At 39.3% G+C, this 27899-nt stretch overlaps 1 protein-coding gene across 1 annotated transcript; it reads right to left on the reverse strand.

The window, feature by feature from the left end:
• Positions 1–12: 12 nt before the first annotated feature.
• mocs3 (molybdenum cofactor synthesis 3) lies at positions 13–27884 on the reverse strand. The gene is made up of 13 exons (XM_052153823.1): positions 27692–27884; positions 26234–26366; positions 26053–26145; positions 25548–25668; positions 13808–13886; positions 13592–13705; positions 12311–12419; positions 5357–5419; positions 5081–5244; positions 3946–3993; positions 3620–3716; positions 2439–2546; positions 13–418 (listed from the first exon to the last, which is right to left on the reverse strand). Exons 1-13 carry the CDS (start codon positions 27782–27784, stop codon positions 261–263), a joined length of 1380 nt encoding a protein of 459 aa, XP_052009783.1. The 5' UTR covers positions 27785–27884; the 3' UTR covers positions 13–260.
• Positions 27885–27899: the final 15 nt, after the last annotated feature.

A 27899-nucleotide genomic window follows, 5' to 3' on the forward strand; every position in this document is an offset into this window, starting at 1 on the left:
ACTGTACTGTATATTTATTTGAGAAGACTAGTATAAAAATGGTACAGTCAGAAGATAATAATAATAAAAAAAGAAATATGATTGATTATTAACACATTAGTTGATACTTCTGAACAACAACATGAAAGGAAGTAGTGAAGGTGTCATTTAAAACACCTCAAATTAAAAATAACTCGTAATAAACCCAACATCATGCAATGGCATAGTAATGAAACAGCAACTTTACTGTTTCCATTTATGTAATTAATAAACAGAATGAGTCAATATTGAGGAAAAGTGGGGTCTATTTTGTTAGCCCAGGCCATCAATCCTCCTGTGATGTCCTTCGCAGTGATCTGCTCGATCTCAAGTCCAGACATCTTCTCCAGGAGCAAAACCGCCCTCTGTGAGTCATTGCCAAGTTTGCACACCACAAACACTACATGAAATGAAAGATTTAACAAAGACAAAAGCCTTCTGCAGTCATATCACTCACAAATAAAATACCAAATATAAGGCACTTACAGAGAATGAAGATACTGTATAACTTATGCTCTTTTCATTGGGGTGCTAATATTGAAAATTACAGCAACATATGTTTATAATATTAGGCAATTTCTCAATACCCATCTCATTTTAAATCAGGGTCTGAACGTACCCATCACCTATTATTGTATCGCCAATAAAAAATATATATATATTTTTTTTAAAAAATACATGATATTTATAATAATAATAATAATTCCTTGCATTTATATAGCGCTTTTCTAGGCACTCAAAGCGCTTTACATAGCATAGGGATGATGCGACGGCAGCCATAGTGCGCCAGAACGCCCTCCACACCAGCTATTGGTGGGGAGGAGAGAGTAAAGTGATAAAGCCAATTCAAGGATGGAGATTAATATGAGGCCATGATAGATAGGGGCCAATGGGGGGAATTTGGCCAGGACACCGGGGTAACACCCCAACTCTTTACGGGATTTTTAATGACCACAGAGAGTTAGGACCTCGGTTTAACATCTCATCCGAAGGATATTTGAACAGCTGGTCAGCTATTTCTAGTATTTCTCTGTTGAAAAGGTAATCTTGTAGCATCACCAACTTCATTGGCTATCCAAGAAAAGTTAAGTAAAGTTTAATTATTTTGAGTAAACAAAGATTAAGCCTCCTTTTTTGCAGAAAATACTAGATACATCTCATGGCTGTGGGCATTTAGCATACAGAAAAGTTGACTGTGTATATAGATCATATCGCTTACCATGTTCAGCCTCAACATTATACATTTGTAGGCCTGCGCATAATGGCGTTAACAACACTCTTTAAATATGTTATGGGGTTCTTACAGATGCTTCAAAGTTAAATTCAAGGACTTTTCAAGCACATTTCTATTTGTTTAAGGACTATGCTCAAGATGCCATTAAAACAAATTATTTATTTGTTCATTTTAAATGAAAATAATTTACTAATTTCAGTTCATATATTTTTATAAAACAGCACTTATTACAAGTACAATATATCTCAATGTGCATCTTTAACTACTCATTCTCACAGAAACAATTCTCTGTTCATTCATGATGAAACTGATGTGCAATTGCAGTGTGATCTCTTAAAACGTACTTCGTGAATAACTGGGTCCATAAACGGTAGCGCATATGACTCACGTGCTGTGTTCCATGTTTTCTAAAGTCACACAACAGATTTATGTGAGGAACTGACCGAAAATGAAAATGTATCATTATTACAAAATGTTGACCTTCCAACTTACAAAATATTGAAATTTTCCATTCAGTGCGGTTTTTGCCTATAAACGCTGAGGGTAAACATTTTATAATATGTTGACATTCTTTTTATTCAAAGGACAACTTGGTTGTTGTTCATTCTTTTATTATTTAATTTTGAAGCAAGTTAACATTAATGAGGGTTAAATGTAATACAACACCACATTTTCAGGGTTCAATGGGGTACAACACCAAATATTCTAGTGTGAAAATATTTGTTAAAATGTGAATAACTTTTTATCATGCTGGGGGAAATCACTATATGCACATTTATGCAGCCTCTGAACTTTGACCTTAAAAATAATTTTCCACAAATGATTGCATTTAAAAAAAAAAATCAAATATAATTTTTTTTTATAATTGATAACACCAATGCCATGAAATCAAGGGACAAGCATTCTTATTTAAATGATTAATAATAGATTTGCTTTTTTGCATACTTGTTCGGCCTTGCATAATGCTTTTATTAAAAATAAGTACAAAATAAATACATAAATAACTTGTCATAGAAGAGGTGTACCAGATGAAGGGGACAAGGATTGTTTCAGGCAATTGATCATTTCAAATATAAATACAAAATACAATGCAAAAAAATTGTTTTTTAATGTCTGGGAAAAAAAGAGGACATATGGTCACCCTAGTATATGGTATATAACACAATTATGTTACATTAGTGCTTACCTTTGAGTTGTGATGCGATGTTCATCTTTTGTTTGAGTTCACAAATTTTATCCTTTAAAAATGTGATGTCCTCATTTTTCTTGTTCTCTAAACTAGCAAGTGGAATGTCTGTCATGCACAGTAAGAAAACGAACATTTTTAAAAAGTAAAGATTGCATTGCTCAGTTATTTCCCCCCTTGTCTCTTTGAAAGTAAAGTTATTTCATTATGTGGTCAAATGAGGAACGGGATCACACTGTCTTCAATCGCACATATTTCAGGGCAGACTCTAGCCCAGACTGATCTTCAGAAATGTATGAGCATTTATAATCAGTGAATCCCACACTAGTTATTGCAGTAATTGCTGATTAGTAATGTAATAAAAAATGTAATCAAGTAATCCATTCAAAGTCATTATTTTATCACGCACATTTTAAAATTGCATGTTATCCAATTACAAGCACTAGCTTTGTGGAATCTGATTATGTTATCCAGATTACATGTAATTTTTTTACTACCCAGCACTAGCTTTAAAAAGTAATAGCACCACTCTCCTCATCAAGCAGCATGACTTGAGGAAACATTCATATATGCAGGACAAATTACATGCCAAAATTTAAAGGGATAGTTCACCCAAAAATTGTAATTCTTCACTTTCACATCTGCATTCTTCCTCTTTTTTTCACCACCTACTGGTCAGGGCTGTTCAAAGGTGTAGATTTATAGAAAAAAAAAAGGGACTTCAATATTTGTCTGTTTCTCAACCACACCTATCATATCACTTCTGAAGACATTGATTAAACCACTGGAGTCGTATTGATTACTTTTATGCTGGCTTTATGTGATTTTAGGATATTAAAACTTCTTGTCACAATTTGTGTTCTGCAAAAAGAAAGTCATCCACATCTTAGATGGCATGAGGGTGAGTAAATCGTGAGAGAATCATTTTTGGGTGAACTATGCCTAATGTTAGGGGGTTTGAAACATTGCTTACTTTAAGTATGCTAAATAATAATACTAATGATGTTTGCATTTAACACCACTAATTAAAAATATCTAAAACTCTACAATGCTGACCCACAAGTAGAGTTCATATTGTCAGCAAAAAAATTAAGCATTTCTGGGCCAGTATAAAGATGAATATTTCAATAAAGCAAATGTCAATCTTTAAACCATTAAGTAGAGAGTCTGGGAAAGGATACTGATTGAGGTTGACAGATGGCAAATGTCCACTTCGACTTTGGGCCGAACGTCAAGGAGAAGATGAGGAGTTGAGCTGTCCAGAATCACTTTATACTCCTGCAATGAGTGAAAAATCATTTGTTACATCTGAGGAGGGAAACTAAAGATCAAATCTGCTTTACTAATGACCAGCTGCACATTTCCAGAGCTCACTCTTCACCTGGCTCACATAGAGGAGTTCTGCTAAAGATATAATCTAAACTAACAAATGTAAATGTAAATAAGAATAATAGAATATATAAGAAACATTCCTCGATCCAAGAATTATGATGAATAGCTGTACTACCTGCACAGAGACTCTCTGTTCTTTGGTTAGAAGATTGAGTCTCCGACACTGGAAAAGAGATCAAAACAGAAATGAGTATAAATAAGCCTTTTTTTATTACTCGGAGCTTAAACAAAAACCACCATACATATATGCTGATTTAGCACTTTAGAAGGCCATGTCTGGTCAGGTGCCCGTCTCAGAATGTACCCTTAAGCCTTTTATCACATGCAGACCAAAGAGGTTCTGTCTAAGGGCCTCTACACACAAGTTTTTTGCATCAGAGAATGCTGCAAAAGCTCCAATTTCAAGAATGTTGAGTCATATGATTTCTTAATCTTTTGCTGCAACAAACTCTGACATATGCATCCGTTGACCGATGAGATTCTCAGCAGTTCCAAGGTGAAAAGTCCACTGTGTGGCTCTAAAAAGTTAAGGTTAATGCTCTATCGGGTTTTCAATCAACAAAACCTTCTTCCCTACCATAAACCAAAATCTAACCTATAGTGTCATAAAAGCAAATGTGAGATGAAAACACAAATAGCTGAAGCAATCACGTTATTTTGGGGTGCTTCCGTGACACTTTCGGCTGATGTGCTCATGATGTGTCAACTTGCAAGCTCTTTGGGACTCGTACACCATTTTGCATACATTTGCATTACATATGCAGTTTTGTTGCTCATTTAATAAGCAACATTTGCATCGCAAGTGCAACACTCTTATAGGTTGAGATACAAGGCAACTTGATTGTGCTAAATATGCTAGTAAACGTAGTTGCTTATGTAATGTAAATGTATCGCCGTACAAGTCTTACGCTATACTAAAGTGTTCAGATGTCATAAGATAGCATTGTGTGAGGAACAGTGCTAAAATTAAGTGTTTATGAACTGATAATCTGCAGGAAAAAAAAAGTAAAGATAAAAGATAAAATATTATCTAACATAACATTAAAATAGCATATAAGAAGAGAGTAATAGGCCCCACTTCGTACAAAATTTGTGGAAAGTGTATCAGATTCTGTGTCATCTAGTAGAGTTGCAGTGACATCTTGTGGATACTTAACATATCTATCTGATTATTTTACATAAGTGACAAAGGCAGGCCTCAATATAGGGAGGGGAAGTGCGTAATTTCCTTTGTGAAGTGTGACTCAGACCTTATCAGTAGCAGCAGAACCACAGAACTCCTCATAGTCCTGCAGTTCCGTCACGGTGGGTGTCTCTCCACACACAGCACACTCAGTCTGTTTGGGCCGCAGCCGTATGGAGCGGAACTGCCCCTCCTGACCATCAAACATCAACAGCTTCTTCTCAAATGAGGCTGAACCGACCAGTTAAAGAGTCATTACATTATGTAATGCCTGCATTTTGGTAATGAGTGTAAGAAGTTATAGCCGTTTCATTTAGCAGATCGTTACAAGAAGAAAGGATACATACTTGACCGGATGCAATTTTCAGAACTTCTAATGCTTGAAGACAGCCCATTATCCCAGGCACTGCAATGCACCAAAAATCAATTCACTATCCTGTATTTAATACATTAACTATTAACTGAACTATATATTGAATAACTAACATTAGTAAATAGAGTGAAAAACATCAGACTGACTTTTTAAATACTAAAATAAATACCTCAAAACATATATACTTTACCCATAAAAAAAAAAACTCTGTACTTTAGTTCAAAGGGGTAAAAAAAAAGACAAAAAGTTTCAGTTCTTTCATTAATTTGAAACAAGTACTATGATTTTAAAGTCAACATAATTAATAAAATGTGCATTTTCTCATCATTCCTGGCTATGGATAGGAATCGTAATGAATTTGACAATTCCGGTTCCATTTTCTCTTAATGGTTCACATTCCTTAACAGTTCCATTAACGAGTAATTTTGAGGAAGAAACATCTGGAAATAAGAAATTTACTGGAAAATAATAGTGGCCACACAAAATATTGACACTTTGGGCCCAATTTGGACATTTTTACTTAGGGGTGTACTCACTTTTGTTGCCAGCGGTTTAGACATTAATGGCTGTGTGTAGAGTTATTTTGAGGGGACAGCAAATTTACACTGTTATACAAGCTGTACACTCAGTACTTTACATTGTAGCAAAGTGTAATTTCTTCAGTGTTGTCACATAAAAAGATATAATCAAATATTTACAAAAATGTGAGGGGTGTACTCACTTTTGTGAGATACTATATATATATATATATATATATATATATATAGCCAATGAATAGCAAGTGCTCTAAACAGAGAGGACTGGTGAAGAAAGAGACGTTACGTCTAGGTTGTAAAACCTTGCGAATGTGTTTTGAGAGGACATCCTGCTGCAAAACATATGTCTTGTAAGGACACACCATTCATCCATGCCCACGAGGAGGCCATGCCTCTAGTTGAGTGTGCTTTAACACCAATTGGGCAAGTCTGACCCTGCGACTAATAAGCCAGGGTAATTGCATTGACAATATAGTGAGAAAGTCTTTGCTTGGAGACAGACATTCCTTTTGTGCATCCTCCATAGCATATAATGATCTGATCAGACATTTTGAAGTGGCAAATATGCTCAACGTATGCTTGTAGCACCCACACAGGGCATAACAAATGCAATGATTGTTCCTCATCTGAATTAAATAGTAAGAGTTAAGAAGGCCTGAAGGTGAATCACCTGCGCTTTGAAGGGTGTGGTCAGGACCATAGGTACATAGTCTTTCCTGGGTTTGACAGCATCTCTTGAACGACCGGGGTCCAGACATGAATTGTCGACTGATAGTGCATGCAGGTCACCTACCCGTTTTACTGAGGCCAGAGCCAGCAGTAGTGCAGCCTTATTGGAGAGCATGTGCAAATCAACAGAGTCCAAAGGCTCGAAGGTGGGCCCTGCGAGAGCTTTAAGGACTAAAGTCCCAAGTCGGGACTGTAGCAGGCCAAGGTGGTTTTAATCGTCTTGGTCCTTTAAGGAACTTTAAATCATGCTTGCCTATAGAGGCGCCTGTTTCATGCAAGTGATACGCAGATATAGTTGACAAATATATTTTGAGCATTGATGGGGTGAGTCCTGCTTCTAATCGCTCTTGAAGAAATATTACAATTTCATGTATGGGGTAGTTTACTGGGTCCTTGCTAGGTGAGAGACACCAATCGGTGAACAACTTCCATTTTTGTGCGCAGAGGCGTCTTGTGGACAGTGCTCTGGCTTGTAAAATGGTGTTCATGACTGCACGCATCAGTTCTGGTGCATGTAGTGCACCCCGTTCAGGGCCCACACATGCAGGTTCCACAGCTGGAGATGCCAGATTGTGCCTTGCATCTGAGAGAGGAGATCCCTCCTCAGTGATATTTCCCATGGTGTGCTATACAGCATCTCCATGATTTCCGGAAACCATGTCTGGTTGGGCCATTTCAGTGCAACTAATAGAACAGTTTCCTTGTCCTCTCAGACTTTGCATATGACAGAGTGGATCAGGCATACCGAGGAAACCTTTCTTTTTTATATTTGCGTTTCCCCGGCCATTTGTGTGCCATTGCATCTGTTCTTAACAGGGCTTGGGACTTCAAATACCAAAGGGGACAGTGGGTATTCTCCACTGAGGCAAATAGATCGACTTCTGCTTTGCCGAATATTTCCCAAGTCTTCATTTGCCTGATATCACCCCTTGGCGTGGTACTAAAGCAGCTATACAGCGGCGGGATATAGTGATTCACATGCGCCCTTGGCACCAAGCATGTTGTGGCATGAGGCACTTCAGCAAGCACTGAAGTGGTCTTATGTGTAGGAGACCTAATGGGATGACGGCTGATGCCGCTGCCAAAAATCCCAATGCTTTCTGAAACAGCTTCAGAGGTAGAGTTCTCCCCAGTTTGAACTGAGACAGACACTGTAGAATGGCCTGAACACGCATGCTCGTGAGGTGTGCACGCCCGCTCGTGTAGTAGAGGCGGACTACCAAAAAGGAGATTTGTTGACTGGGAGAGAGAGTGGTCTTCGCTCAGTTTACATTGAGGCCCAAGCTGTTTAGATGCTGAAGCAGAAAGTCTCTGTGCTGGCATAACAGAGCCTCTGATTGCACCAGTAACAGCTTTTGAATCTTTCGTGTTTTTCACGATGAGATTGAGTATTTCGGCTTGTAACATGGGCTCATCTTGGAACGAAACCATGGAAGACAGAACGCCATTGAAACGGGGTGGCTGGCTTGCAAATTGGATTGCAAATTGCAATTGCCCTAGTTAGGGCTCGCCACACGTCTGCATAATGAGACAGAGGGAAATTTGGTTTGCTCACCGTATGATATAATGCGTCGCTCACCATAGGGAAGCGGTTGCGCATAATGTGTGTGCTTTGAAGAGGAAAAAGGCTCTTTTTTTGAGAATGTTTAAGTATCTCATACATTTGCAACAAGTGTTGTATTCTTTATTTCATAGCATTTTTTATTGCATAGGACACAGAAACAACATCACAGGCTCTGTTTTCTGCTTCAAAGCAATGCACCCATAAGGAGCGCTTCTGCTGCATGGGGGAGTTCTTCCCATCGGCGCTAGGTGGGTGCTGGTATGGCAGCTTCCACACCGGTGACTCAGCGGGGGCAGGTGCTGGCGCTGAGTTAGCAGGCATGGGTCTTTTAGCCGGGCGCTGGTTTGAGACAGAGCGAGCCGTCTGCGCTATGCTCCGTTTGGGCATATAGTGTCTTATAGATTGCGACTGCTGCAACGCTCAGCAAACTTACTCACTGCACCGCCAAAGAGGCCGGCTGGAGACACTGGAGCAACCAAAGTCAAATTCACCAAACGAGACGGGGCCGCATGCTCCTTCAGGGGGCCGGAGCTCGTCTCGCACAAAGCGTATTGGGAACCACGTGCTTTGTGTAGATTTAGAAACTTGTGGGGTGTGTGCCGGCACGAAATGCACCTCAAACTCATCCTGCTCGACCTTGTGGCCCTGCTGTGCCTCGTCGTGTGAATCCTCAGGTATCACAGAAGAGGCGGGTAGGAGGCAGATGTGGGTAGTAACACGTTACATTTACTCAAGTAACGTTTTGGGGAAAATTGTACTTTTAGAGTAGGTCTAAAAGTGGGTAATGTTTACTCTCACTTTTTTACTTTTACTTCTTTACAATGCGTGTCGTTACTGTTGTTACTTTACTGGGTTCAATTTGAATTAATGTGTAATTTATTGAGAGATTATTGAATGGGACGGAAGTTCACAGCTGCGGCCGATGAGACGCTCCCACTTGAATGATGAGACTGTCACTCACGCAATCACTGCAGCAGCATCAAACTCTTAAAAAGTGAAGCACTTTTTTTGCTCCACACAGTGAAAAAAGAATAGTTACGTCATGCATTGCTTTCTTTTAACATCAAGACAAGCTGATATTTCAAGATTGAAGTCACAGCTCCAACTTCAGGCAGCAACTGAGGGCAATTTTGGCTCTAATTCTAACCCGGGCTTTTCTGTGCAATGAGATGGTGATTTTCAGGGCGATTCTGTAACTGGGCTCTTATGACATCAGTTTTTAAGTGTACATTTTTTAATTATTGCAGGAATATATCAGTGTGCTTTGTCCCGCATGTCATAAGCATTTTTTATGCATTTACTCCGCACCCTCGTGGGGGTACTGGAAACTATGCTGCTACTTCAGGAGGATTAACAGTATAAATCCATGCAAATGTCCAAATTGAGCATAAATCACTGCCATTCACGTGATCAATAACTGGAGCGCCAACAGACAGCATTTCTGCGCTTGCACAGCGAGGTGTGCGGGGCACGCGCGTGTGATGTTCACAAGGCAATCATCGCGACGAGAGGGGCTGTGTCCGCAATTATTCACTCATTCACTCTTTGCTATATAGTGAAATGGCAGTTAGTGCACTATAAAGTGAACGAAATGAGTGAATTCGGACGTGAGTGTCGGAGCTCTGGGGCTGGTGCAGAAACGTCACATTTGAAATTTTTAAATACTTGGGCTTCATTAGTTATTCTTATTAAATAATATATTAATACAATACATTTTCATTCTGTTTGTCATTTTTTATATATACTGTGTGTTAATATAAAGAATAAACACTGTGGAAGTAAAAGGAGTAAAGGAAGCAGTAAACTCCCAGCTCGTACATCTTTCCCGTGGTGGAATGTGGGAAATTAACCGTCATCGAGTGTACTTGAAACGTACACTTGTAATTAGAGTGCATTGTGGGTAAGAATGAGTGAACAAAAGTAGGGAACGAGTGGCTCACTCAGATTTCAGACACTCCTACAAAATAGCAAAAACTCTAAATAGTGCACTATATAGTGGATAGGGGGCAGTTTTAGACACAGCGTGTGTTTCACGACCGGAGTTGGTGCCCTACGTAGGCTGCGTTCTCGGCATTTAGAGAGCAGCGGTACTGCTGTACAGAACTAACAATCTAAATACTTACGACACTGAAAACTGTAACTACATTGAAATAAGCATCCACACAAGACTTTAAAAGCTATGAAATAGCAAAATAAGGCATTATATATAATGTCCTTGTGGGACATTTTCACGTTTTCAGTGTAATAATTACTAGAAATGTTTCCAAACCTTTCTTCTTATTGACAAATGCATCCATATCTGACAAGAGCCCTTAAAGGTTAGTTCACCCAAAAATTACAATTCTCATTATTTACTCAAATGTAGGGTTTACCCTCATGCAACCCCAGATGTGTATGACTTTCTTTCATCTGCTTAACTCATGAATTTTTAGACGAATTTCTCAGCTCTGTAGTTCTATACAATGCAAGTGAATGGGTGGCAACATTTTAAAGCTAAACAAACAAACATAAGTAAGCATAAAAGTAATCCATAAAACTCCAAAGGTTAAATCAGTATCTTCAGAAGCAATGAGAAACAGAGAAAGAGATCACTTTGACATTCTTCTTCTTTATCGCCCCCTGCTTTCTAGCAAAAAATGACAAATATTGATCCGTTTCTTACTCACACCTATCAATATAATTTCTGAAGACATGGATTTAACCACTGGAGTCTTATAGATTACTACTAAGCTGCCTTTGTGCATTTTGGAGAATCAACATTTTGGCCTACAGAGCTAAAATATTATTTAAAAAAATCTTAATTTGTGTTCTGCAGAAGAAAGGAAATCATACACATCTGGGATGGCATGAGGGTGAGTAAATGATTAGAGAATATTTATTTTTGAAATATATAAAAGTAAACCATATATATATATATAAAACATTCACTGAAAGTAAATAGTGACTCCGGCAAACATTCTGTCTAATATCTCCTTATTGTGTTGCATGGAAGAAAAAGACATATGGGGTTGGAACAACATGATGGTGAATGGTGACACAATTTTCATTAACAATAATAATAATTCTGTAATACATGTTAAATGTGTATTATGTAATGGAATATAGGGGAGTAAATGTTTAGTATGTAATTTGTGATAGTAACGAGTAACTCACTAATTAAGTACTCTTTTAATTGGATACTTTCTTACTCTTAACTCAAGTAAATTATTTATGTTAGTAATTTTACTTATACTTGAGTAATTTTTTTTGTAAGTAATTGTACTTTTACTTGAGTACAATTTTTGGCTACTCTACCCACCTCTGCAAGATGTGATCGCTGTCTTGAAGGAAGACATTCTGAGGAAATGGTGTCTGTGCACCTGTTTTTATAGCAGTCAGATTTGCGCCAAAACAAGCGGGGCTCAAACACCATAGCCAATATTAGAAAATTGGCATTATTGTAGTGAGGTTTCAAATAGGTTGCGTATGAAGGCACTCCCAATATGCGTAACTATGACTTGACACGCGTTGATGTTGTGCACATTATTTCAGAGTTGGGCAGCGAATCTTCACATAATGACAAAACATGATGCATTATATTTTGATTATGCAAATCTTTTGTACATTTTGTAACATACTATTTTATAGCAGCCTATAATAATAAATAGACGATACACTAGAACAACAAGACACAATGTAGCAGCAATAGACGTTTGTCAGACATGTTATTATATATACAGTTATGAACATGTAATTGCTCCTTGAGTACACAATTAGACAAAATGATCAAAATGCCCATCCCTATTCGATTCCGGTATTTTTTTAAACTAATCAGTTCTGAATAAGAACTGGTTCTCAGTTCCCGAACCCTATATCTGGCATTACAATGAATTATTTATTGGTGCACCTATTCCAAATAAAACAAGTCTGTCATTGTAATCTTTTTCATGAAATGTTGTGAACAGAATTTCATGTTGATTTTAAGACAGCAAATGCTGTGATTAGTAATAGAGAATTGAGACAAATATTAAATATATAGGCAAGTTCATCCAAACAGCAAAAAGCAATAATACGGTGTCTAATACACCAGGTTGTATACTGTAAAGGCCAACTGACCCACTCCCAGAACCCCTCCATCAGAGCAGTTTGTCACAGTCTCAGGAGAAGGTGGCTTTGGGTATAAACACCTGTAACATGGCCCACCTCTATAGTTGTATACTGTGAGCTACAAATAAAAAAAAGAGAAAGAATCATTACTTTGTTATTTTTTTTAATTAACAGATAAATGAGCAAATCCCCTTCTTCTCTAAGACATGCTGCCTTCACATGATATCAAAATTATCAACTTGGACGTTGCAAATGAACACCCCCTCAAGTAATTAGTACAGTTTCTGTCGTGAATGATAGTGTATGGCTTTATTACATTTTCTAAATGCAGATACATTTTTATTACTTGCCAATTCAGTCAAATACATTCGCTTATATCATTTTACGTATATTGTACATTTCCAAAAATCCCATTATAGTAAACAAGACAAGCTGACTTACCTGTATTACGGTGTCAAAATAAGAGTTCCCCAAGAAATAGGCAACAATAAACCTGGTGTCCACCATGCTTCCTGTTTTTTCCGATTACAAAGCACTTGAATGTGATGTACACATAATTACGACTTCAAAAGTGGGAAGTAGGAAACTCCAATAGCATATGAAGGCAGCAATCATCCATAAAAATATACACTTAGTATTTATGATGATAGAGGTCGACCGATATATTGGTTTTGCCAATACTTTTCACTAGTTTTGAAACTATAGGATATCGGCAGAAATTAATGCATATTGTCTTTAATATCAAGCGATTGCTGATGATCTACTGATGATGCATTACTGCTTGTACCTGTTATATGACAATATTTACTTTTTAGCATTTATTTTACAATATTTGGTTTCACTTCATTAATTTGTGTGAGCAGCTGTGAACAAAGACCTTTCAAAATAAGAGACCTCTGCTTTCTGTGTTAGTCACTAAAACTTTTTTTATACTGTAGTGCCTACAGTATATACTGTATGTGTATAATAATTTGAATGACTTTAACCTAAGTGTATGTAAACTTCTGACTTCAACTAATATATATATATATCTCAAATCAAATCAGGATTTGGTTAGCAAAATATACTGCATCTGGTATTATGACTCTTGTAGCTTCGAGATTAGAGAGAAAACACATTTAAAAAATGGACTTTAAAAATTGGCCGGCTATTGGCCAATTAATCAGTTATTTGCTTTTTCCACCAACTTGGTTATCGGTATCTGCTAAATCCATTATCGATTGACCTCTATAGAAGAGATACAAATACAAGTGGAAACTTCAATGGTTGCCGGTATGTTTCTGATCTCACCTGTCCTTCCATTCGTAAAGCACTCGCTGACACTAAAGGCTTGCCGGATAGAACACAGGCATCATTTACAAGGTACCTTGTGGGAACATTGTCTGAACAGTCTGCTACAATGTCATACATGTGGACATCATGTCAAGGATCCAACAGTTTCAGATTTGCATTAAACTAGGCTATAGAACTTATAGAAGTCTTCTTATTGACTAATAATAAGAGTGGATACTGTTGAATGAGTTGTATGGCGTTCTCTCTGGACAGCTGGAGGTGATATGGAACACACTCAACCGTAGAGTTCAACCTATAAGCACAGAATTGACAATTTAACTCATCTATGCTGTTTAACAAACAATAACTACATTTGTTAAGAAAAACATTGGCCCAGTTACAAATCTATACAAAAAGCATGCTGAAGTTTATAACACTAGTGACATAAAACCCAAACAAGTGTACTTAGCCTATACTGTATGTTGCATTTGATAATACCAGAGATCCTTGAATTTAAAATAAATGTCTATAAAAAAAAAAATATTATTAAGCTTTTGTCATCATAAACCTGTATGCTGTTATTTTGTTGAACAAAAGAGGACAATTTTTTTTTCAATCTTTATGCAGCTTTTGACATATTTTTAGAGAAAGGGGAGGAAATATTCAGAACATTACAGTGTACAGCTTCTTAAAAATTCAGTGGAAGAAAAGATTTCACAACTTTAATTCAGCCCAAGCCGATCTGAGAAAGTAATGGCTGGTATACACTCAAAGCACATTTTACAGTTTTTCCTCAAACAGAGGTCTGTAGTTGACATTAAACCATAATTCAGCTTAAACTGCAAAAGACAGAAGGTTGAAGGAAACTAGTAAAGGGTGTCAGCACCAGCAATCTTTGAATTAAATAACTACACGCTTCCAACATGGCAATGCTCCATGCGTGAGGGAGCCTTAAGAACGAAAGATAGACCTTATGAACGCATGCATCACCTTATTTTTATTAAATGTATGTTTTAATCTTTATGTTGTGTCACTGTTTATTATTAGGCACATCGATATACAGTACATGTATGTTGAAGTGTAAGTGCATAAATAAAAGAGCTGCCAAAGTTGAGTTATAACATTTAAAATATTCAGTATAGCACATTTTGATAATAAAACTTCTTTATTCTGTTATGAGTGATTTTTAAATCCTGCAGCGTAAAAGAAGGGCTAATGTATTTATAATTCAATCCATCTGGGACATTTAACAAAAGTTAAGTCATATGAAATCATTATATAGTGGAATTTAATATTGAAGCTCAACAAGTATGAAAAATTATCAATGAATGAAACATCTCCTTTACGTATGTAACCTTGATTCCCTGAGATGAAGGGAATGAGACATTGAATCACTAAGCTGATGCTATGGGAGTGTCCTTATACACAACCTAGTTGAAACCTTTCTACAATAACGGCAGGATTCCCCTGTGCGAGTGCCCCTCTGCGTGGCACTTGCACTGAGGTTGCTGCCTTCATTTGGGCCACGGCTTGCATGACTTTACCGGCAGCAACATTTTGCATCGCTGAGGCAGCAGGTGTGGGGTTTTTAGCAGGGCACTGGCCCGAGATAGAGCAGGAGCGAGCTGGTTGTGATAAAGTACTGCCCGTTTTGGCATAAAATGTCTCATAACCCGTGAGTGTTGCTGAGTTCAGACGTAGCACTCAAAAATCCACAGAAAAGGCAGACTGGAGACCCCTGAGTATCAAATAGAGCGGCTTATTCCGGGTCATGCATTTCTGTGACAGTCAGCCAGATATGAAAATCCAAAACCACCATGTTGCTTATTGACTTGCCAAATGGCCCAAGCAGTTTTTTTCCTGGCTCGCAGCACTACGTCCGTAGAGGTGCAAAGCTCTTTGAACATCTATGGATTGTGTTTAAGGAGCTTAGCTTGGTAAACTTGGAGCACCACCATCGCGTGGAGTGCTGAACCAGCTTGGCCCGCTGTGGAGTATGCTTTTCCAGCCAGTGCGGAGGTCAGTCGACACTGCTTTGAAGGATGAACGGGCCCTGATTTCCACGCCCTGCTACTCGCCAGGCAGAGATGTGTCGCTACTGCATCATCCACATGAGGTAGTTGGGCATAACCTTTGTCTTCCCCATGGTCCACTTAAGTGAGGAGAGTTGAATCACTGTGCGAGCGAGCTGAATAGGGGGCACGCCAGTATATTGTCCGTTCCTTATGAACTTCTGGGAAGAACGGGCAGCTACGCAGAACGCAGACTCTTGACAGCGTCCGGACTGCAAGAACCATTCATCATGGCAAGATCTCGTCTGTTGTGCGTGCATGCTCCTTGCCCTTGCTGGGGGAATGCCGTCCTCCATTGACCACTCACCAGATGCAGCGAGAGACATAACATCATCCCCAGCATCAGAACAGCCAAACGTGATGAGGTTGTGCACTCTTGCAGAGGACTGAAGCTCATCTCACACATATTGTATCATCATAGATGCAGTATATGGAGATTGAGGGGCTCGTAGGGCATGTGCAGGCACAAGGTCCTCCTCAAAGTCATCCTGCTCAACCTCGCGGCCCCACCACGCCGCCTCCTGTGATCCCTCGAGTCACAGAAGAGGCGGGTGGGAGGGCACGGGAGGCTACTTCAAAAAAAGAGCTCATCAAAAAATCTTCACAGTGCAGCAATGAGAGCTTTGCAGATCCTTTACATTCTAGCTGTCAGTTTGTCCAGATACTCAGGTGACATTTCACCCCACGCTTCCTGTAGCACTTGCCATAGATATAGCTGTCTTGTCGAGCACTTCTCATGCACCTTACAGTCTAGCTGATCCCACAAAAGCTCAGTGGGGTTCAGATCCATAACTCTCTTTTCCAATTACATGTTGTCCAATGTCTGTGTATCTTTGCCCACTCTAACCATTTGTTTTTTTTTTTCTGCTTTAAAAGTGGCTTTTTCTTTGCAATTCTTCCCATTAGGCCTGCACCCCTGAGTCTTCTCTTTACTGTTGTACATGAAACTGGGGTTGAGCGGGTACAATTCAATGAAGCTGTCAGCAGAGTCCATGTAAGGTGTCTATTTATCAAACTAGAGACTCTGATGTACTTATCGTCTTGTTTAGGTTTACATTTGGCCTTCCACATCTTTTTCTGTCCTTGTTAGAGCCAGTTGTCCTTTGTCTTTGAAGACTATAGTGTACACATTTGTATGAAATCTTCAGTTTCTTTGGCCATTCAAAGCATTGTATAGCCTTCATTCCTCAAAACAATGATTGACTGACAAGTTTCAAGAGAAAGCCTTTTTACATCAGGTGTCCCTCATTCCCCCACTGCCCAAATGAGGCTTACTAACTATGCACCTCTTCTCTCTCCTGCCCGCTCATGAGCCTGGCTGAAGGACGGCCTTCAGAGGCATGGCGACAATGACGAGAGGGAGAGGCAGGTTGTTCTGCCACTGTGGGTATTTACACTTGGTCACTTCATGCGTTTTTACTGACCGAACTGCTATCCGATTGAATGAGCACATTTCATTTACACTTGGCCACATCAATGTGTCTCCGTCAAATGGATATAAATCTGATCTTCAATTCCCGTGCTATATGTAAATAAAACAGATTATGCAAATTAAATTTAAATTTACATTTATGCATTTGGCAAACGCTTTTATCCAAAGCGACTTACAGAGCCCTTATTACAGGGACAATTCCCCCGGAGCAACCTGGAGTTAAGTGCCTTGCTCAAGGACACAATGGTGGTGGCCGTGGGGATCGAACCAGCGACCTTCTGTTTAACAGTTTTAGTGCTTTAGACCACTACACCACCACCACCACTCCATATTATTAAATGTAGTGACTTTCCCCCGCTTCTGTTATCGGTGTATGTGTGACTGCTGTGTATTTTTCATCTCTGGGCTTCTTTCAGATAATATGCATCATGCATGTCACCTGCATTAATTTTCAGTGTTTGGATTCAGTATCTCCAGCGATATGAATCAAATAAATTAAGAAAACTGTTTTTGTCTCTCCAACAACATGCATCCATGTCTTAATTTGTAATTATGTAATATGTATTAATTTGCTCTGACGTAGCGCTGTTTGGGCAGAGTAAAGTTTACATATGTTATCTCAAACCACCTCTGGATGTGGTTACACTTGGTCTTTTCATGATACAATAGCAATCCAATCAGCAAAAATGCATGAAGTGACCAAGTGTAAATACCCCCTAAGGGATATTGCATTATCTGCTGTGTGAAAATTATAAGTCTGAACAGTCAGTAAAACATATGTGTGAAGATTCTGCAAATTCTCCTTTTGTGTTAAACAGCAGAAACACCACCATGGGGGTTTGGAACGACATGAGGAACTGTAAATAATAACATAATTGTAATTTTTTGAACTGTTCCTTTAATGCAGGGGTTCTAAACCTTTTGCAAGCTGGGCCCCCTCCAAAGCTGGTTCACTGCAGTTGGGGCCCCAGTGCCCCCCGCCCCGGCCCATGCTTTATTATTATTATTATTATTAATAACAATAATAATAATAATAATAATAACAATAATATCATCAGTAGGCCTATTATCATTACTAGGCTATTGCTATAATTGGGAATTGGCACCAGACATCTGATAATAATTTATGCTTTATTATTGTTATTATTACTAGGGCTAATAGTAGGCATCATCTGCATTTTTTACAGAAGCTTGCTGGTAGGTGATGTTAATGTGAGACCTGAGCCTGCTATGCCTTGCAAATATCCTCAATTCTTGGCTCAATGTTTGATAAACATAGCCTCAAATCATCCTCGATTTGTGCACGATTGCGGTATTTCGTTTTGAGTGCAGTCGTTTTTGAGAATTCTGCCTCACACAAATATGTCGACGCGAAAGGAAGGAGAATCTTCAAGGCGACGTCACAGAGTTCAGGGTATTCCTGCATCAATGCTGCCCAGAATGACGAAAGAGCGCAGGAGCTAAAGAGTTCCTTCAGTCGACTGTCACTCTTCAGCTCAATAAGCTGTTCCTGCATTTCAATTGATAGCTCGTTTGCTGTGCACACAAACGGATCTTGAACCCACGCAAAAGAGCGATAATCCTCTTTAAAGTACGTCGCAAATTGTTTTCTCATTGCTGACAGGTGCTCAGACGCTGATTGAAATAGGGAGGAGAAATCGTGTGACGTGCCTGCATCAGTGATAAAGTCTGCAAGGCTGGGGAACATGTCGCAGTTCCCTCGACTGATGCGGCCATGCCAGAGGTCTAGTTTTTGTGTGAATGCGTGCACTTTGTCTGCAAGGAGCAAAATATGAGTTTCCCGGACTTGCAAAGACAGGTTGAGGTCATTCAAGCAGTCAAATACACTCACCTAAAGGATTATTAGGAACACCTGTTCAATTTCTCATTAATGCAATTATCTAATCCAGTGTTTCCCAAACTTTTTTTCTGGGGACCCACATTTTAAAGTCGATAAATCCTTGTGACCCAATAAACATCAGGCCCATATAGTTCATATATCACGAAGAGAATTTATGCATTAACAAAATATGTATGACCATTTTTACGGTCAGTTAAGCTTCCAGTTAACTATTTAAAAGAGATACAGATATTTGACAAAGCACAATTTTTTTTATTAACCTGTTGTTGACAATAAGTAAAATGCAGAGGTGAAATGAGAAAGGAAGAGTTGACAGGGCATCTCATTGTTTTCATATTCTCATCATTACAGTGTACACAATTTATACTTAATGTGACAAAGTGCAAATCCTTCCTATCATCAATAAAACCAGACAGAATCAATGCATGCCTTTCATATAACATTCAATGATTTGCACATCTACCAGAATAATATGAACATTAAGTTAAATCAAAAACAAGTTTCTTACTGAAATATTTTTTGAGAACTTTTTTATGCACCCACTGTAATATACACATTTTATAATGTGCACAGTATGACAGGCTCTCATTTTTTCCTCTCAAAACAAAAATATGTTTGCAAACAATATTTAGAACAATAGTAATATGAACCTTCAGAGCTATCAAAAACATGCCTTTTATTTTATTTTTTTAATGTTGGTCTAGCAGAAGAAGAGTAATGTTTAAGTGCACCAGTCCTTATAATCATTGTTTCACCAAATCAAGGCAGTTTACCCAGCTAATGAGAGAGATGGGCCTGCTTGTTTTTTAGAATTACATTCCAGTTTGTTGTACATGAGGAGACTGCAACACGCATATCAGGTGCAGCATTCAGTCTATTTCTGTATTTTGTCTTTATTTTTGTGAGAACTGAGAACCCAACTTCACATTTGTATGTAGTTGTAAAAGGAATAAGCAACAGTATGCTTGCCTTGCTTAAGACAGGGTATTCAGATGAAATGCTTACCCAAAATGATGATAATGTCATGGATTCATGTCTTCTTTTAAGTGTCTGGTCACTGCTCAGCTCTAACAGTTCGGTTTCTTCAGAAGCAGTTAGTCCAAGCTCCAGCAGTGACTCTGGACTTTCAAAATCAAAAGGATTTTGGATCCACCTTTTATCATGCAAAATGTCATATCTGTCCTTAGGGAAATAGTGCTTAAAGTTATTAATGAGTGCAACTAGGTGTGTCACTATAAGCCCAGTCAGGTGTTTCACTTGTGTGTCAGTGACATCATTTTCCTCTATGTGCTGTAACACAGTAGGGAACATGTAGTGGCTGGGTTTTGGACTTCTGAGTCGTGCTAACCACAGCTTCAGAGACTTTTGAAAGGTGAGAATGTGTTTCCAGTTTTGGAAAACATCATCATTCTGTCCTTGCAGTTTCAAACATAGCTCGTTGAGAGATGAAAAGATATCCGCCAGATATGACACTGTAATAAGCCATTCTTCAGTGAACAGCTCTGCAAGTGAAGAATTTTTCTCAAGGAGAAAAGCATGAATTTCATTTCTCAGTTCATATATTCTTGTGAGGACTCTACCTTTGGAGAGCCACCGCACTTCTGTATGAAAGAGTAAATGGGTGTGTTCCGCCCCCATGCCGGCGCACAGCTGATCAAAAAGCCGACTGTTGAGTGCGCTGGCTTTAATAAAGTTCACAACACGAATGACTTCTTTCAATGTTTTGTCAAGCTCGGGGGGTATTCCTTTGCATGCCAAAGCCTGGCGGTGAATGAAACAGTGATTCCACACGATGTCTTTACCAGCTGCCTCCTTGATTCTTTTCACAACTCCGCTGTTTCTGCCCGTCATATTTGCAGCCCCGTCACTCGTTATGCCTTTACAGTTGACCCAGCTCAACCCGCACTCTGTAACCACGTAGTTGTTCAGTACAGAAAATATCTGTTCACCTTTCGTTCCAGTAGGAATATTCAAGCAACATAATAAATCCTCCACAAATTCTGTTTCCCACACGTACCTTACGTATACCAACAAAGTTGCGCAGTCCGAGACGTCGGTGCTTTCATCCAGCTGGATTGAAAATTCCCCTGCCGCCTTCAATCTTGTTATGAGCTGTTCCTCAAGATTGTCTGAAATGTCATTTATCCTTCGGGAAACAGTGTTGTTACTCAGGGGGATGCATTTTAATTGCGGCAGGCAGAATTAATTTTTCTGCAGCAGTATGGGGCTGCTTCTCTTTGGCCACACGGTAAGAAACCATGTATGATGCTAACTGGGCTTTGTCATTTAATGTCACATTTCTACGGAGAAGCTCAGCTTATGATTCAATCTCCTGTGCCTTCCTTTGAAAGAAATCCAGAGGTTTCTTTGCCAGGTCGAAGTGAAGTGTTTCAAAATGTCTTATTAGTTTACTTGGTTTTAAACTCTCATTTGCGAGTTTTTCGCTGCATATAACACACATGGGTCGAGCTTCTTGGTTCGTTTTGGAATAATTAACAAAACCATATTTCAGGAAGTAGTCTTTATATGGCCTTGGTCTTGTTTTTCTTTTCTTATTTGGAGGCTGTTCTCCCAAATCCTCAGAAGTACCTGCTCCGGAGTCTGGTCGAAAGCATCCACTGGTTCCGCTTTCCTCACATTCTTCATCATTATGGCGTTTTTCACTTGAAGTAGCTTTGCTAACATTAGCTAGTCTATTTTCACGCTGGCCTCCCTCGGGGACGGTATTTTGGCTGCTGGCAGTGTTAGCCTGGTCTTTAGCTGGCTTTTTCTTCTTAATTAGCCAAGCATCCATTTTTATGGCTGGTTGCCGAGTGCAGAGCGCAGCTAAACAAAAAAACAAAAACAAAAAAAAAAAAAACAGAAGAAGAAAACGACGAGCTCTCTCGTGCGGCTAATTGGTGAAATTCATACATTTTAATCAAGAGTATATATAGCACACTGAAAAATAGTGCTCGACTTGGCGACCCATACAAAATCTCCCGCGACCCACTTGTGGGTCGGGACCCCGCCTTTGGGAATGATTGATCTAATCAACCAATCACATGGCAGTTGCTTCAATGCATTTATGGGTGTGGTCCTGGTCAAGACAATCTCCTGAACTCCAAACTCAATGTCAGAATTGGAAAGAAAGGTGATTTAAGCAATTTTGAGCGTGGCATGGTTGTTGGTGCCAGACGGGCCGGTCTGAGTATTTCACAATCTGCTCAGTTACTGGGGTTTTCATGCACAACCATTTCTAGGGTTTACAAAGAATGCCGTGAAAAGGGAAAAACATCCAGTATGCGGCAGTCCTGTGTGCGAAAATGCCTTGTTGATGCTAGAGGTCAGAGGAGAATGGGCCGACTGATTCAAGCTGATAGAAGAGCAACTTTGCCTGAAATAACCACTCGTTACAACCGAGGTATGCAGCAAAGCATTTGTGAAGCCACAACACGCACAACCTTGAGGCGGATGGGCTACAACAGCAGAAGACCCCACCGGGTACCACTCATCTCCACTAGAATTTGCAAGGCTACAATTTGCAAGAGCTCACCAAAATTGGACAGTTGAAGACTGGAAAAATGTTGCCTGGTCTGATGAGTCTCGATTTCTGTTGAGACATTCAGATGGTAGAGTCAGAATTTGGCGTAAACAGAATGAGAACATGGATCCATCATGCCTTGTTACCACTGTGCAGGCTGGTGGTGGTGGTGTAATGGTGTGGGGGATGTTTTCTTGGCACACTTTAGGCCCCTTAGTGCCAATTGGGCATCGTTTAAATGCCACGGCCTACCTGAGCATTGTTTCTGACCATGTCCATCCCTTTATGGCCACCATGTACCCATCCTCTGATGGCTACTTCCAGCAGGATAATGCACCATGTCACAAAGCTCGAATCATTTCAAATTGGTTTCTTGAACATGACAATGAGTTCACTGTACTAAAATGGCCCCCACAGTCACCAGATCTCAACCCAATAGAGCAATTTTGGGATGTGGTGGAACGGGAGCTTCGTGCCCTGGATGTGCATCCCACAAATCTCCATCAACTGCAAGATGCTATCCTATCAATATTGGCCAACATTTCTAAAGAATGCTTTCAGTACCTTGTTGAATCAATGCCACGTAGAATTAAGGCAGTTCTGAAGGCGAAAGGGGGTCAAACACAGTATTAGTATGGTGTTCCTAATAATCCTTTAGGTGAGTGTATATCGACCAAATAGGACAGAGACGCAAGCCACATAGTGTCATCCAGATGCTTCGCCAGATCTGATTTGATTTCTGTCAAAAACCACTTCACCTCCTCTCGCAGCTCATACAACCGCTGTAACACCCGCCCCCTGGAGAGCCAGCGAACTTCAGTGTGCAGAAGCAGCTGTTCGTGCCCTGACCCCATCTCCTGGCAGAGGACCCCAAACAAGCGAGAGTTTAGCGGCCGTGATTTGATGAGATTTATTATTTTCACGGATTGGTTCAGCACGGAGTCAAAGAGAACCGGCATTTATTTAGCAGCTAGTGCTTCGCAATGGACCATGCAATGTGTCCATTTCACAAGTGGAGCTACTTGCTGAACGCGAGCAGCTAGGCCACGCTCACGCCCCGTCATTGCCTGTAGTGTACGACTGAAGAGGCCGGCAAAACAGGACATCCTCCTCAATCGCCTTGTCCCGCAGATACCTGACATAGGTGAGGAGCTGTGCCTGCCCAGCAATATCAGTGGATTCGTCCAGCTGCAGCGCGTAGTAAGGACTATTTTTTTACGAACTCTATCAGTTGCTCTCTGATATCACTGGACATGTCTACAATTCTCCTAGCGACTGTGTCATTGGACAGTGGTACTGCACCGAGTTTGGCTGCTGCACTATCGCCTATCATTATTCTGCACATGTCTTGCGCTGCCGGCAAAATGAGAGTCTCGGCGATTGTATGCGGTTTACCCAGTTTACCGATCCTTTTGGCCATTACATACGATGCCTCCAAACACTGTTTAGACACAGTGCTGTGCACTGAAATGGTTGCCTGTAGCTGATGGAGGCCATCAAGCTTTCTTTTAAAATATTCAGCTGGTTTATTTTTAATGCCAGCATGCTTTGTTTCGAGGTGCCTTTTTAATTTGCAGGGCTTCATACTGTCGTTTGCCAGCACCTCGGCACACACGACACACTGAGGTTTCAGATCAGCCGTGACTGTAAACCCAAATTGCAGGTATGCTTCATCGTACCTTCGAAGCTTTTTTGCAGCTGGTGGTGCGTCGGTTGGCTTGTTGGTCCTCACAAGAAATTTCTCCATTTTGATGTGTTTTCAATAAAGTTTAGGCAATATGTAACTGTGTGTGTGGTGTATGTTGAGAGACGTATCAGGGGCTAATCATTCGGGACTTAGGCACAATCTTTAATTAAACGAACAAAATAATTATTTTGCAGACAATTTAGATTTTATTTTAATACTTAACGATTGTAGTCCTCGTCAGTGTGTGTGTGTGTGTGTGTGTGTGTGTGTGTCTTAGTCGTGTGGGTAGTTTTAGCTACGTGTAGCTACTGCCTAGCAGTTTAAAAAAAAATACTGGCTAGGGCTGAGATTTGATCTAATCTTAAAAAAGAATGTTTGTGGGTTTAGTCTTTAAAAAGAATGTTGGGGTTTTGTAGTAAAGGCCTATGTAAATCGAGATTGATAAGACTAGCGAGAGCTGGCACAAGCGAACTTGGCAAGAGACTAGACTAGAGTGAATGGAAAGCTATGTCGTGAGTCAATTTAAATGCAGTGATTTATTTTTGTGTGAGAGTGAGAGAACATTTACATTTATACCCCGCTCTGTAAGAAAGGGGGGGAACGGCGGCGGCCATGCGCGATTCATTTGCAGCCTGGACGCGGAGGAGTGTGTGTCTCCTCTCTGCTCTGACTGCTGCGCGAGGATACTGAGAGACTGACCGCCTGTGAGTGCTTTTGGACAGGAGAGGGGCTCACTGCAGCACCCGCTGTTCATTGAGCACAGTAGGCCTAACTGCAGAGTGATTCGTGCTTTCGAGTCTCCAAACACCACAAAAGTCTCCAAAAACACCAGTAAAAGTCTGGATTTGTCGCTTTTGACAAAAAGATATTGCTGTTACAACAATGTATTGTTATTTATTTAGCATAGCGCATCTCACAGCAATACTCAATCGTGTTTTGAATGATTCGGTGTTGTGAACGAATCGGTTGAGTCAAAGATTCAATGACCCATTCACAAACATCTGTCTCATTCTTGATGAATCGACCGTTTGAACGAATCGTTTGAATGAAAGACTCAATGACTCGCTTAATGAAACCGCTTATGCTTATCACCTGCATTTGCGCTCACAATCGACAAACCAATCAAATTTGTTCAAAACTTTTTTTTTAAATCAGTCCAAACACATTTTAATTTTTATTCAGGAGTTATGTATATATAAAACTATAACTTTTTTATGACAGTAGTTAAGTGATAAAAAAAATGTGCCCCAAAATTTATTTTTTTCCAGTTTTTTTTCCCCTTCCATCGTAGGGCTCGCGCCCCCCCGGGAGAGTGTCCGCGCCCACCCCCCGGTTGAGAACCACTGCTTTAATGGTATACAAATAAGGTTTTGAGGGAGTGGGAGCAGTAGAACATTACCTGCTGATGGCCTTGGAGGCAGACAGAGCTTTCGACTGACCTTGAGTCAGTTCTGTGTGAAGCACCTGTCTGTGAAGGTTACTCAGTTCCACCAAATCATAGTCCAACAGACCCAAACGCCCTGAAAACACAAACTACATTAACCAAACTGCCAGCTAATGCTGCAGTTACCATAATAAAAACTGTAGGATGTGTCTGGATGGTGCAGGTGTACGCTCTGAGGCACAATCATAATAGTAAGAGAATGAGGTATGAAGTTATTGTTGAACCCATTATGAATGTTTAATGACTGAAACTGCTGCTCTTCTACAGTTTAAAACTGTTAATAAAGTAAAGAATGAAAAATAAAGCAAAAATGCTACAGTAAAAACATTAGTTGTAAGCTACCTTACAACATACAGTAGAGACCAACTAAAGAACGGTTTTACCGCAGTTTCTGGCAAACATTTACACTTTCCTGCTTAATACCTTAGTTCTTAAAGGACTAGTTCACCCAAAATGTTACCTATTCCAGCTGCAGCAAGATACTGTGCAAGAGGACAACCTAAACCTCCACATCCAACAACCAGAACAGATGTATTAGACAGGGCAACTTGTCCTGTGGAGAAAACAAAACTATGTTCACAACAGAATTCTTTCAAAGAGAAAAGATAAAGGTGTTTGTTAAAGCAGAATTATTTTATAACCTTTAACGGCCAGTTCCGGTAGGAGCAGCTGTCTGCTGTATCTCATTATGTCATCATTGCTCAATGTCGCATTTGATTTCAGTGGTGAAAGATCAGTGACTTCCTCCTGTAACTCCATTAACATTGAGTTTCCCTAAGAGAAATGACACGCAGGGTATGTTTCAGTCAAGACAGAGCTCTGCTTTTACATATTTGACCACAATTATCTGATCTGATTCATTCTATGAAACGGTTGCCTTTTTGGAAAAAAAGTGTGTATGTATGTATGTATGCATGTGTGTAATATATATATTTATTAAAAAAAGAATTCAGACAAATGAAGTAATAAAGTTCTCACAAATTACATTGCTAAATCGTTATACATGATTAAATTTAACTCTTAAATGCATGGGTATTTCACCAAACATTATTACATACCTTAGATACCCGGTACAAATATCTATCAAAAATGGTTCGACAAAATGCCCTGATAGTGTAAAATGTTCAGAGCATTTTTAAGACAATAAGACTATAATATAATAAAATGTATTCTGATTGATTCTGATGTTTAATTTTGTATATATCAAAGAGATGATGCAACAAATCAGAACAAATATAGCACAGGATTCATTACTTTCAAACTGAAATATCATGAGACGCAACTGGCTGTCAAACACATACTGAGCTACACAAAACACATACGCCATACATATGCTTTTTCTCAGGCACTTATTGTCGCTAAACAGACTCATATCTTACATCATTTCAGTAGAAAAACCCAAAAGACAAAAGCATATCATACTGTTCATGTGTTGAACTTGCTATAGTTTACTTCCACATAGTTTCTTTATCAAATAGTAATGTCAAATTTAAATCAAGCTAATCACCAAAATGACAGTGCTACCTTGAGTAACAATATAGTAACAAATTTCATGTATAATCTGTAGTTGTACATGCTTATGCAATACATTTAAATAAAAGCTTAATATTCTGATGGGTATTAAACTACCCATGCTTCGATATAGTGCTGTTATTTCTACAAATATATATTTTTTTTGTATTTTAATTGCAGGTAAGAACTGTTAAAAGTTTATATATACATATACATACATACATACATACATACATACATACATACACACACACACACACATACACACATACACACACATACACACACACACATACACACACACACACACACACACACACATCAAGGTCAGTATTTGAAAATCAAGGTTGACATTTTAAGATTGTCCCCTCATTAAAACTCAAACGTAAATACATTGGTAAGACAAAAGGGAGATATTTATCTGTTTAAAACCATTTAAAATGTATAATTAAAAAGTTGACATCAACTACTCTTTATTAAAGTCATTATTTACGCAAATATGTTCATACATGCCTCAAAGGCACCGGTTGTGCGTTAGAGTGACGATCTATAAATTATTACTCAATATTTGCACAGAAACTTCAGACCTTTTCCATTTGGTTAAGTTTCCTCTTCAAATCTGCAACCTCCCTCTCTTTTTCCAAGAGCTTTGTCTTCAAATTTAAAATTGTGTCATCCATCACGAAGTCACCTAGATATCAATCTTATTAAGTAGATGTTATAACACGCAATAATAAACAAATTACTATAAACAACTAGTTGAAATCATGCTGCAAACACTTCCGGGTTTTTACG

This window comes from Xyrauchen texanus, chromosome 22 (assembly GCF_025860055.1).
Source record: "Xyrauchen texanus isolate HMW12.3.18 chromosome 22, RBS_HiC_50CHRs, whole genome shotgun sequence".
NCBI lineage: Eukaryota > Metazoa > Chordata > Actinopteri > Cypriniformes > Catostomidae > Xyrauchen > Xyrauchen texanus.

Coding starts and splice junctions, on each gene's coding strand:
- mocs3 (XM_052153823.1), bottom strand. CDS start 27,784: ATGGATGACACAATTTTAAATTTGAAGACAAAGCTCTTGGAAAAAGAG. Junction 3,717..3,945: donor AACAGAGAGTCTCTGTGCAG/GTAGTACAGCTA, acceptor CACTCATTGCAG/GAGTATAAAGTGATTCTGGA. Junction 419..2,438: donor CATCGCATCACAACTCAAAG/GTAAGCACTAAT, acceptor CATTTCATGTAG/TGTTTGTGGTGTGCAAACTT.